Source organism: Narcine bancroftii, chromosome 4 (assembly GCF_036971445.1).
Source record: "Narcine bancroftii isolate sNarBan1 chromosome 4, sNarBan1.hap1, whole genome shotgun sequence".
NCBI classification, from domain to species: domain Eukaryota; kingdom Metazoa; phylum Chordata; class Chondrichthyes; order Torpediniformes; family Narcinidae; genus Narcine; species Narcine bancroftii.
Window position 1 is genome coordinate 277877425 of NC_091472.1, and position 13855 is coordinate 277891279.

Consider the following 13855-nt stretch of genomic DNA (forward strand, 5'->3'; position numbering starts at 1 on the left):
GACGTAATACTTGGAAGGGTCGCGGGTAATGGTGTGCACTGTAATGAAACTGAGCCATAATTTTGCTGTAGATCAAATTAATATAGATCAATATTTGCAGTAGAGCTGCCACTCCCAACAATCAGGGGTCCGGGAATCTGTGTATACTCCTACAGGTACCATTTTTACCAGAGCCACCTCCCAACGATCAGGGTGCATTTCTCCTGCTTATAGTGTGCGAATGTCAGCACTGCCTATGTGAATTAATAATTGCATACTGTTTTATTCCCGTAACACTTTCCCACTCTCCTTTATAAATTGTGCAGGTGTGTGTTTTATTCCTATTAACATTTTCCCATGTTCTTCTATAAATTGTTTTGTGTTAATAAAAGCTATGTGTGCTTGTAACCCCTTGTGTCCAGACTTAGCTCTCTGTGAGCCCACTGAATTGGATACTTTCTCAACACAACAAACATCAAATTGCTAAATAATTATGCCACAAAATCTACAGCTAACTCCAAGCTGTTAAAATAAGGGATGAAACTCAAAAGTCTGCAGATGCTATGATTGTAGTTATATTAAAAAAAAGAATGTTGGGAGGAACTCTGAGGTCTCATTGCATCCATTAGAGGTAAAGAGATAAAACCAACTTTTCAGATTTGAACCCTTCTTCGAGATAAGAACAAAAAGCAAGTAGGCACCTGAATCAACTCCAAGCTTTTGTTGATTTTTGATGATGTGACCAACCATAAAGGTTCTAGCCAAAAATGGTGGCATTGCAGGAGTTGCTGCAATGGCAGCGCTGTCATTGGTGTGGACACAGGAGAGGGGAAACTGCATTGATCCAAAAGGTTCAACCATCTGGTCCTAATACCGAAGACTCCAAACAGGGATTAATCTGCCTGTTAGAGAAGGTGATAGAGTTTTTAAATTAAAATCTTACAGTGCTGTGCCCAAGATGGCAGAGCCTTTGCTCAACTGCAACCACAAGGGGTTGCAGACTTCAGAGAGCAGCGGACCAGCACAAGGCATCATAAATGGGAGGAACACCCCCTGTGGAGAAGGAGAAGGTGACATGACAGGACTGTGACCACTGGCGAAGCAGCAAGGGGCTCAGCGGATGGGGTACCACACAGGCTGCGGGTGACTTGCTGTCAGGAGACCTGCACTGGATGTGGGCTGCTGGTGACTGGCTCATGGGAACCAGATACCCGAGCTGGAATTTGAAAGGGTGCTGAGGGCAATGATGCTCAAGGCTCCCTGATCATGTCACAGGCTTGGATCTGGAACTCAGGTTGCCGATGGATCAAACAGGAATCTGTGCAGCTATGGAAGCTGTGGGAGTATTGGAGGAGAATCTACAAACACTCAGTGACTCTGAAGAGACTACTTTTCCTCTAGTACTGTAAGGGGTGCTGAGGCAACATTAATGGGAATTCTTTGTCTGCCTTACAGCAAACAGAACATAATTTTGTGTTATATTTCATGCTCTGTACTATTACATGACAAAGGAATCTTGAATTGACTTGCCTATGACAATAAACTTAAAAACAGGGCAAAGGGTGAATGCTCTGAGCAATGGTATGACAGTTGCTTATCACTTGTTTCCACAAGCACTGTAAAACAATTTTAAAAAAGTCACACCAGGCAGAACCATTCATCCAATGATCAATATCTACTCCATTTTGAATGCACTATGGCTGCTGAACGTTTATAGAATTCCTTCCAGTAGTCTACAAAGTGGATTGCAGTTTTTTTAAAATTAAAGCTATGAAATGTGATTTACATTGTATATACAGTACATTTCTAATTATCCGATATGGTTGGAGACCGGACCAATCTCGGTTAAACGAATTTTTTGGATATTCAGGTATTTTCTCTAAAGCAGGTCAGTAGCATCAAAATTCTTGTATTGGCTGTCGCTGATTCCTGTCTCTTCCCCATCCAGTTGCTGATCCCCAATACCTCCCCACTGCCATTGCTAATCCTGCCCGGGAGCCCAAAGTCCCTGCCCTGGCCCGGGAACCCGAGGTCTCACCTCATCTGTAAGTGGTAGAGGTTCCACTATTGTCACGTAATGTTACATTTTTAGAATGTAACATACATGGTTTTTAAATGTTGTCTACTATAAGGAAGACAGAGAGTCGCCAGCGCTCCTCACAGAAATGAGGCCCCAGCAATATACGAACTCACAACCTCTGATTTAGGAGATTATACACTAATTGTCCTGCAACAGAATTTCATCAACCCCCGCTGAAAGGAAATTTGATAGAGGGAGCGACTCGGGTGAGTGGGGAGAGAGCGTGGCTCAGGCAGGCGAGCAGGAGAGAGTGCGGCTCGAGTGAGTGAGCGGGGCGAGAGCGCAATGTTTAATTCAAATCTGAGAATGCCACAATGCAATTTATCACAAAATTGCAGTAACTTGTTGAAAAAAATGACAATTTATAAATAAATAATCAGTCCTATCCTTTCCTTCAATGTGTAACCTGTGGACAAATGTCTCCTTTATAAAACCGATTCCCTGTAGCCCCACTTCAGCATGGTGGGTAATTTTTTTTTTCCGACTTATTTGCAAATTGTGACATCATGTCTCACCCGAAAAAACTCTTGGATATTCAGAATTTCAGTTCTGTTAATCAGAAATATACTGGAATTCAAGCAACGAGAAACTCAAACAACCAGCAAGAAAATAGAGGAAATAAATAAATGGAATTAATTACTCTGGGCAGATAGACCCACAAGGGAGCGTTGTCTTTTGGGCGGATGGACACATAGGGGAGCGTTGTCTTTTGGGCGGATGGACCCACAGGGGAGCATTGTCTTTTGGGCGGATGGACCCACAGGGGAGCATTGTCTTTTGAGAGGATGGACCCACAAGGGAGCGTTGTCTTTTGGGCGGATGGATCCACAGGGGAGCGATGTCTTTTGGGCGGATGGACCCACAGGGGAGCATTGTCTTTTGGGCGGATGGACCCACAGGGGAGCGTTGTCTTTTGTCTTTTAAAAGGTGTTTTCTTAATGCATGTGCATTAGGGGCATTGAAAGAGTGAGTCTCAGTCAAGCAGAAAATTCACATTTCTGGCATCTGCAATCCCTGTAGATGACAGATAATGGGGATTTTATTGTACTCTTAATCATTTCTTATATCTTGACAGCTCTACCTCATCACTTCTTTTGACTACTTCATTATTTCTGCCATAGCCATTTTACATTGGGTCATAGATATGCAAGCCTTAATTTAAAAAAAATTCTCTTCTTTGTTTTTGATCCTTTTCAAAGTCTCTCCATTCGCTATCTCACTGATCTAATGTCATAACATCAGGACTCCAAGATAGAAAAGAATTCCAACTCATTCCCATTTATAATCTAATCCTAATTAACGGTCATGCCTTCAGCTGCCAGGGCCATTAAACCCTTCTCTATTGTTATCTTCACTTAAAACAGCTTTTTACAATGCTTTTGGTTAATTGGTTCAACATCTCAGTTTTATCATGAAAATGTTTATTTAAGCCATCTTGGGTTATACACTGGAAACTTTCCTGAGCATATTTGACAATCTCTAACCCATCCAGACCTTTTACAGTCCCAGTGAATATGTGGAAAGTTAAAAATCACCTGCTGTCACAACCTTTATGTTTCTTGCAACCGTCTCTCACCTCTCTACAAATTTGCTCCTCCAATTCTTGCTGACTATCATACTATAACAATGGTCCATAATATAATCACAAGAACATGGTCACCTCTCTCTTATTCTTCAGTTCCACTAATGTCATCTTGGACAATCACTTCCTGAGCACTGTCATGACAGTTTCCCTGACTAGCAATGCCACCTTTCTTCCCTCCTCTTCACCATGTCACATACAACAGTACCACAGAACAGTGAGCTACCAGTCCTCTCTCTCCTGAAACCAGGTCTTACTAATGTCTAATTATCTTAATGTATATTGAAAATAAAAATACTCTTATTTTTAAGATGTCAAGTCATGCTCTCTTACGATAAATGGATGTGGCCTTTTGGCACCCTTTAAACCAGGGGTAGTCAACTTTTTAATTTAGACATTCAGCATGGTAACGGACCATTTTGACCCAAGAGTCCATGCCGCCCAATTTACCTACACCCTGGTACGTACTCGTGAGCCAAAATGGCCTGTTACCGTGCTGTATGTCTAAATTAAAAAATTAAAATGTTGGCCACCCCTAGTTTAAATGGTAGAATATAGAATTAATTCCAGTTATGTGAAGAATAAAGTACACAGCTCAAGGTCACTACAAATTACAATCTGAAATTTGATTGATGTTATTAACTTTTGCAGGAATCAAAGAACTACTTTTAGGAAGTTAGAGCTCTAGATGGAACAGAAATTCTGCATTCAACATTAAAATGTTTCTGCCATTAACACCACTGGCAATAGGCCTGCAAAAAATCCCTCAAAAGCTCTTTAAATTAAAAAAAAAATTAGACATACAGAACGGTAAGAGGCCATTTTGCCCACGAGTTTGTGCCTCCCAATTTACACCCAATTAATCTACAGCCCACAGAACATTTCAAACAGTGGGAGGAAACTAGAGCCCCCAGGGAAAACCCACACGGACACAGAGAGAACATACAAACTCCTTACACGAAGCGCGGGATTCAGACCATGATCCCAATCGCTGGCTCAGCTAAGTGCTACACCAACCGTGCGGTCTCATATCTTAAAATGTATAGTTTTCTTTTAAATGGTTTAATTCAAATATCATTTCATGCAAAAAACAACTTTTCATAAATTGTTTAAAACTGAATTTTTAGAATTAAACTTTGTGAATTCATGTGAACTCATACACAAGAATTTAGCTTAGGACTAATCTGACTACATACAAATTCTTGCACTGCAACAGTCAAATAGTATGCATCAATGGTTCTCAACCTTTTTCTTTCCACTCACATATCACTTTAAGTAATCCCTATGCCATTGGTGCTCTGTGATTAGTAAGGGACTGCTTAAGGTAGTATGTGAGTGGGAAGGGAAGGTTGAGCACCACTGCTCTAGACCCAATTATTACTGAAATATTTTGTTTGAGAAAAATTGTCATTGGCCCTTTTCTTTTGAAGTTAATGAAACCGTGCATAAAACGAGTCAATTAGATATGATTAAAACAGTGGTTTTCAAACTTTTTTTGTCCACCACATAGCCATCTTAAGTAATCCCTTACTAATCACAAAGCATCTATGGCACAGTGGTATGTGAGTGGAAAGAAAAAGGCTGAGAACCACCAGTGTACATTATCAATAATGATATTATCTACCACAAACGATGGGTCAGCAGTTCATCAGCATAAATTAATAACAGATACATAATCTTATTTGCTGTGAGATTTCACAATTACTAAATGAAAATAGTTGCTCCATGCCCAGCTCTCAGCTATCAAATCCAGGAATGACGTGTCTATAGTTTTCTCACTAAATACATTGGATTCTATCAAACTTGCACAAATATTGTGCAAAATTTACAAAAAGATAGCACATAGGAATGATTATTTCAAGATTGCAGATCATCACAAATATGTGAAACATAACTCTTTACAATAAAGGAGCATTTTTACCCCCTTGTAAAAGGAATAAATTAAGATGTATGCAGTCAGAAAAAAATATCGTCAGCTCTACAAATTACTTTCCAAATTCTATTCCTATTGCTTTTTTTGAGTATTAATTGTTTATAGAATTTATTGTTATCAGAACAGCATGTGTTTTGTATTGGGTCAATATACAGAAATAAAACTTACCACTTCATTTTATCATTTGGCCCAGATGAGAAAGTTGAACTCTTTAACACTTCACCCATTTCCTCTCGACAAAAGCTAAAGTTATTGATGGTCCACATGTACGAGAACTTTACCACTTTTACCTAAATATTAACCAAAAGAAAGGATTTGAAAGGAATAATAAAAAAAATTAGCCCTAAACTGGATATATGTAGATTACCCAGCAAATGAACAGAGATAATCCCATACAAGAGTGGAATAAAAACATTTCCCACTATCTGTTAGCTTTGCACCAAACATTCTACCTCTGGTGGTAAATAGATATTGAGGGTATCCAAAAGGACTCAGTAAGCTTTCGACAGAAAAGCTTAAAGTACGTGATCGGCCTACATAATAAACAAAACAAATGAAAGCTAAAAATGATTGCTGTTCCTTCATCATTACTAGGCCCAAATGTTGGATTTCTCTTTAAAGTTCACTATTACCTTCTACAAAAGCAAAACTTTTAGGTCTTGCCTGCAGCACATTCACCCTATGATATAAATGTTAGAGAAGTAGCATCTTGAGTGCACCATAAAAATCTAATGTAAGCTCAATGGTATCATGGAAGTACATGAGGAAAACAATTGTTTTTATTCCCCAAAACTATTTTGCACAACTTTGCGCCTATCCCAGCATCTCGCACATGAAGGACTGATAAGAAAAAAATACCAAATGCTCTTTCATTAACAACTCTCCATTATGCTTTTCCAGTGTATGCCTAAAAGGACATTAGGCATTTTATAATGCATTTCAGGATTTCAAATTGTCCCAAGTATTCACAGCAATACTTTAATTAGAGCCATTTTACACACAATGTGAGAAAGGATTTTCAAATCTTTCTCAAGTGTCACACTGCCAAAGGAAACATACTTACTGAAAAATGGCCAGTATTTGAACACAATGAACCATGGGTCTCAAACATTTAGAACTTAGAATGATTCTATCTTTATCTCACTGCTTTAAAAAAAACCGAGAAGACAAAATCTAGAAATAGTGATTATTTTTGGCAATTTATGTCTTGTAATTGTTATCCGTGGATGATTGGCCTGGTCTCTAATGCTTGGACAACAAATTAGCAGGTCTCTATTTCCTCTTCCTTTTCTTAAATAGTAGAGTCACATTTGCTATCCTCTAAAAAACAGTTTTTGTTTAACTACTGTATTGGTCATGTTTTTCAAAACTCTGGGAATCATTTTCAAAATTCTATGGGCAACAATTATGACAATTTTAAAAAAAGCAAGATATTTTTTGAAAGCTTATTTTTCACTTCTCCTTCTCAAAGGAGAATGGGAAATGTTTGGTCCAAGTCAGGGCGTTTAATCTATTTCATCCTTGTCAATCCTCAATAATCACAGTTCATATATAGCAGCTTTATCTGGGAAGTTCACATGCACACGACAGACTCTTCCATCTTAAAAGGCCACCAAGTGGAATGGAAATTCAAAGTACTATGAAACTAATTAATCCTACATCAGATTTTTACTGGAGACCTTTAAAGTGCTGTTAGTCCCTACGATAGACCAATACCCAACAGTAATGCAGCCCACTATTAAACAATGGCAGACTTGATCCACCATCACAGTACCTCTGCTATACCTCTGCTTTGTTCACCTGTACATTACTCCAGATATAGAACTGGAAATAGATTCTGGAACTGGACCCAGAGCACCAACACAAGACCGACAATATCCTGTCCAGGATCATTGCAGGACTGCTATTTTACCAGATTGGACTTGGCTAACCTTGTCTGGCAGGAAGATCTCTGACAATTTTGCACACTTTAAGGTCACAGCCACCTAAGGGCACGAGAGATTTTAATTTAGACATACAGCACTGTAACAGGCCCTTTTGGTCCTTGAGCCCGAAAGGCCCAATTATACCCAATTGACTTACAACCCCCAGAATGTTTCAAATGACAGGAGGAAACTGGAGCCTTGGTGAAAACCCATACAGCCACAGGAGAACATACAAACTTCTTACAGACAGCGCAGGACTTGAATCCCAGTCCCAAATGCTGGCACTGTAACAGCGTCGCACTAACCCGTTACACTAACTGTGCCACCCTAGTTATTTTACCAAGTCATCCTAGACCAGAAGAAAGCCTTCGACTGAATACTGCACACATGTATGTTGGACACACGCTCCAGAATGATGTTTGGGAAGGAAATCCTTTCTTTTTCAATCTTTTTATTAAGTTTCAGATTTATAAACACAAGAATGATACAAGATCAGGATTGCATTAACAACGTCAACATACACAAACATCGAGCAACATATGTAAACTGAGCCTCCCAATCTTGTAAAGGTCAAACATGAAAATGAATCAAATTTTATTACAAAAATATTCCCTAAATAAGAAACAAAACAAAAAAGAAAACAAAAGCTAGACTAATATGTTTCAGTGGTTAAACAATTATTTTGTGGTTAATTTCCCTCCTATACACTCAAAATAAAATGTTAAAAAGGATTCGGAAAGGATCCACTTACATCATATGAAAATGTTGAATAAATGGCCTCTGTGTTTCTTCAAATTTAACCAAAGGGTCACTTCTATTTTTTTCTAAATTTAAACATGCTATATAGTTTGGGAAAACCATTTAAACGTAGTAGGTGGTTTAGGATTTTTCCATTTGAATAGAATGGATCTCTTGGCTATTAAAGCAGATAAGTGGCCAGAATCCAAAACTGGTAGTCCAAAAAGGTTGTAGGTCAATGAGCAAAACTGCTGAAATAATATCAAAAATATCTTTCTAATATTTTTTTCAGAGAAGCCCAGGGCCAAAGCATATGTGTCAGGGAAGCCACCTCAGAATTACCTCTGTCACAGATAGGGTTTATATGAGAGTAAAAACGAGGGAGCTCAGTGGTTCTCAACTTTTTTCTTTCCATTCACATATCACTTTAAGTAATCCCTATGCCATCAGTGCTCAATGATTAGTAAAGCTCATTAGTAAGGTGATATGTGAGTGGAAAGGGAAGGTGAGAATCACTGCTCTAGACCCAATTGTTATTGAAATATTTTACTTGAGAAAAATTGTCATTGGTTCATTCCCTTTGGAGTTATGAAGCTGTGCATATAATGAGTCAATTAGGTACGATTAAAACAGTGAAACATACTATTTCCTTCATATTCCATAGAAAAAATGCTTGATCAATTCTAGATGGTTGGAAGAAAAAAAAGATAGAATAGGACTTGATAAGATAAATTTGTTCAATCAAAAAATTGATGAAATTGAAAACATATTCGTATTGAATACTCAATTACAGGATTCATCATTTGTTTATTAAATTTAGTGAGCGCAAGGGGGAATAAAGCTCCTACAATAGAAGCCAATGAGAACCCCACACAAATACATCATGGACATTGAATTTCATACAAATCTTGTGTCCAGAAATTTATATAGCAAATATTAATTGCCCAATAGTAGAATCTAAAATTAGGCAATGCCATACTGCCATCCTTTTTTAATTTCTGTACATATTTCTTACTTAATCTGGGTTCTTATTCTGCCACATATATGAAGAAATTCTAGAATTAATTATATATATATATATACACATATATATATACACATATATATATATATATATCTATATAAAGATTTGGGGATGAGGATTGGAACTGCTTGAAAAAGATACAAGAATTTAGGTAAAATAATCATTTTAACTATAAATTTGACCATTTCGTAAACCATTATTTAATATGGTCAATTAAGGGTTAAAAAAGGTTAACTTTAAATAAATCCTTATGCTTCTTAATGATATTTGAAGGGAAGGGAATCCATAATGTTACTCATGCTCATCTTTTTTTTAATTTAAAAAAATTTTCACACTATGAACCATATTAACCAAAATACACACAAACATTTCCCTCTTGAATATACACAGTGTCATTTTCTCTCCTTTTCCCCCCCTCCCTTCCCTCCCACCCCCCTCCCTACCCACTAAACGTTCAACATATACAATACAATAAACCCATTAAACAATGTCATCACAATGAAAATAAACAAGAAAATTGTGTCATCTACTTTTACACACTGGATCAGGTCATTTCGTCTTCTCATTCTGTCATGTTAGGTGGTGGAGGTCCGCGGTAGGCCCTCTCTGTTGTGTACGGTTTCCAAATTTGTTCGAATACTGTGACGTTATTTCTTAAATTATATGCTATTTTTCCAATGGAATACATTTATTCATTTCTATGTACCATTTTTGTACTCTCAGGCTCTCTTCTGATTTCCAGGTTGACATTATACATTTTTTTGCTATAGCTAAGGCTATCATAATAAATCTTTTTTTGTGCTTCATCCAAATTGAGGCCTAGTTCTTTACTTCTTATATTACTTAGAAGAAAGATCTCTGGATTTTTTTGGTATGTTGCTTTTTGTGATTTTATTTAATATCTGATTTAGATCTTCCCAAAACTATTTCACTTTCTCACATGCCCAAATTGCATGTACTGTTGTTCCCATTTCCTTCTTACAGCAAAAACATCTATCTGATACTGTTTGGTTCCATTTATTTAACTTTTAGAGAGTGGTATATAGCCTGTGTAACCAATTATATTGTATCATGCGTAACCTTGTGTTTATTGTATTTCTCATAGTTCCGGAGCATAGTTTTTCCCATTTTTCATTTTTTATCTTTATGTTTAGATCTTGTTCCCACTTTTGTTTGGATTTACAGCTTATTTCACCGTTCTCTTTCTCTTGCAGCTTGATGTACATGTTTGTTATAAATCTTTTAATTATCATTGTGTCTGTAATCACATATTCAAAGCTGCTTCCTTCTGGTAACCTCAGCCTGCTTCCCAATTTGTCCTTCAAGTAGGTTTTCAGTTGGTGGTATCCAAACATTGTACAGTGAGTTATACCATATTTGTACTTCATTTGTTCAAAAGATAATAAATTATTTCCCAAAAAACAATTTTCTATTCTTTTGATCCCTTTTCTCTCCCATTCTCTAAAGGAAAGGTCATCTATTGTGAAAGGGATTAGTTGATTTTGCATCAATAATAATTTTGGTAGTTGGTAATTTGTTTTTTTCCTTTCTACGTGAATCTTCTTCCAAATGTTGAGCAGATGGTGCAGTACTGGTGAAATTCTATGTTGTGCCAGTTTTTCATCCCACTTATAAAGTATATGTTCTGGTACCTTCTCCCCTATTTTATCTAGCTCTAACCTGGTCCAATCTGTTTCTTCCCTTGTTTGATAAAAATTTGATAGATATCTTAATTGTGCTGCTCTATAATAATTCTTAAAGTTTGGTAGCTTTAAGCCCCCTTGTTTGTACCATTCTGTTAATTTATCTAGCGCTATCCTCGGTTTCCCCCTTTCCATAAGAATTTCCTTATTATTTTCTTTAATTCATTGAAGAATTTCTCTGTTAACGGAATTGGTAACGATTGAAATAGGTATTGTATCCTTGGGAAGATATTCGTTTTAATGCAATTTACCCTTCCTATCAGTGTTAGTGGTAAATCTTTCCAATGTCATCTTCTAATTTCTTCATTAATGGCTGATAATTTAATTTGTATAGATGGCCTAGATTATTATCTAGTCTAATTCCTAGGTATCGGATTGCTTGTGTTTGCCATTTAAATGGTGATTCTTTCTTAAGCTTTGTGAAATCCGCATTATTCATTGGCATCGCTTCACTTTTATTTGTGTTGATCTTGTACCCTGATACTTCTCCATATTCCTTCAATTTCTTATGCAATTCTTTTATTGATAATTCTGGTTCTGTTAAGTATACTATGACATCATCAGCAAATAGACTGATTTTATATTCCTTCTCTTTTATTTTTATCCCTTTTATTTTATTTTCTGTTCTTATCAGCTCTACTCATGCTCATCCTTAACACTGTTCTAACTAATCGACTCTGAAGTTAGACCAGGCTATCCTCTGCCTTTTGTGTTGCATCAAGTCTTTCATCTAATCCATCAGGAAGATTAAGGACATAAGAGGGGTGATGATCCTATGGAGCAAAGATACTTGGGTCAAAGCTCTCCTATGCACAGATCTATGTCATCCTCTTCTGCTTGGCTTCACAATTAGTCTGAAGATTGTGTGTCTCTATGACCACAGTCAATTTCAACAAAAGCAGTGCCGTGATCCTGAGTAACTGGTCTGACTGATTTTTTGCATCCTCAGGAAAGGTCCAGGGAATAGAATTTGGAGGTTAAAAACATAGTTATCAAGTATGTAGGGCTTGATGTTCGTGTACATAGTACGTGCATAGTCCAAAATCCATGCAGTGCAGTAATCTTCAATTTCACCTGGATATCTAAAATGGATAATTTCTACAGGAATGTAATTCTTCAATGTAAAAATCTCAATAGAAAAGAGGAGAAAATATAATAAAAAGATTGAAAAAGAAAGAAAAGAGGAGAAAATGTACCCAATGTGATATTCATCCTAAAGGCATGTATCACATTGCACACAGGCACTGGACATCAATGGAGTGTAACGACAGACTAAGATTTTACCCATTTTCAGTTCTGTAAAGTTCAATTTTGTAGGACCATGGTGTACCACATGTTTAGAAGAAAGGCTTTGAGCCATCTCAATCAGGCTCTAGTCTACATCTAATGCTCTCATGGTCCTTCGGAAAAACATCTAGCCGTAGAACATTACAGAATAAAAACATATCACTTCAGCCCCACTAGTCTGTGCCGAACCATTTTTTTTGCCTATACCCACTGACCTGCACCTCTCCCATCATGTACCTGTCCAAATTCCTCTTAAATGTTAAAACTGAGCTCGCATTCATCACTCTAGCTGGAAACTCATTGCACACCCCCATCACTCTCTGTGTGAAGAAGTTCTCCCTATGTTCTGCGTAAGCTTTCCTCTTTCATCCTTAACCCATGTACTCTGGTTTATACCTCACCTTCATAATTTTAAATAACTATCAAATCTCCCCTCATTCTTCTGCACTCTAGGGAATAAAGTCCTAACCTGTTTAACCTTTCTCTGTAACTCAGTTCAAGTTCAGGCAACATCCCAGTAAATCTTCTTTGCTCTCTTTCTATCTTATTGGTATCTTTCCTGTAAATAAGTGACTGAAACTGCACATAATACTCCAAATTTGGCATCACCAATGTCTTACACAACTTTAACATAACATTCCAACTCCTGTACTCAATAATTTGATTTATGAAGGCCAATATGACAAAAAAACTCTCTTCACAACCCTCTCAACCTGTGATGTCATTTTCCGTGAATTATGTATCTGAATTCCCATATTCTTCTGTTCTACCACACTCCTCAGTGGCCTACCATTTACTCTATATGTCCTTTCTTGGTTTGTCCTTCCAAAATGCAACACCTTACAAAAGTCTGCATTAAATTCCATCCATCACTTTTCAGCCCATTTTTCCAGCTGGTCCAGATCCCACTGCAAGCTTTGAAAAGCTTTTTGATTGTCCACAACTCCAATCTTAAGAGTCATCTGAAAACTTGCTGATCCAATTTACCACATTATCATCCAGATCATTGATACAGATGACAAACAACAAAGGTCCCAGAACCGATCCCTGAGGCACATCACTAGTTACAGGCCTTCAGTGTAAGAACAATCATCCACCACTACTCTCTGACTTCTCTCATCCAACCATTGTCAAATGCAAGTTTACTTTTAGAGTCTTTATTAAGTAACGTTAGCTACCCTCCAATACTGCACCCATGGCTAAGGACATTTTAAATATTTCTGCCAGAGTCCCAGTACTTTTTACACTAGACTCCCTCATGGTCTGAGGGAATATCTTGTCAGGCCCTGGGGATTTATCCACCCTTGATTAAGACAGCAAGCACTTCCTCCTCTTTAATCTGTATAGGTTTCATTACCTCACTACTTGTTTTTCTTACTTCCCATGACTGTGCCCTTTTCTTGAATGAATATTGATTTAAAAAAAAGCATTTAAGACCTCTCCCATCTCTTTTAGCTCCATACAAAGCTGACCACTCTGATCTTCAAGGGATCAATTTTGTCCCTTACTATCCTTTAGCTCTTAACATACCTGTAGAAACCCTTAGGATTTTCCTTTGCAGTGTCTGCCAAAGCAACCTCAGGTCTTTCAGCCTTCCCAATTTC

At 37.4% G+C, this 13855-nt stretch overlaps 1 protein-coding gene across 6 annotated transcripts in view; it reads right to left on the reverse strand.

The window, feature by feature from the left end:
- Positions 1 to 13855, reverse strand: part of spopla (speckle type BTB/POZ protein like a) — a 134759-nt gene that overhangs the window by 23754 nt on the left and 97150 nt on the right. For all 6 annotated transcript variants that reach the window (XM_069935126.1, XM_069935124.1, XM_069935125.1 and 3 more), the window contains one exon: positions 5743 to 5864. In XM_069935126.1, coding sequence (XP_069791227.1) covers positions 5743 to 5864 — 122 coding nt within the window. The remainder of the gene's footprint in view (positions 1 to 5742; positions 5865 to 13855) is intronic.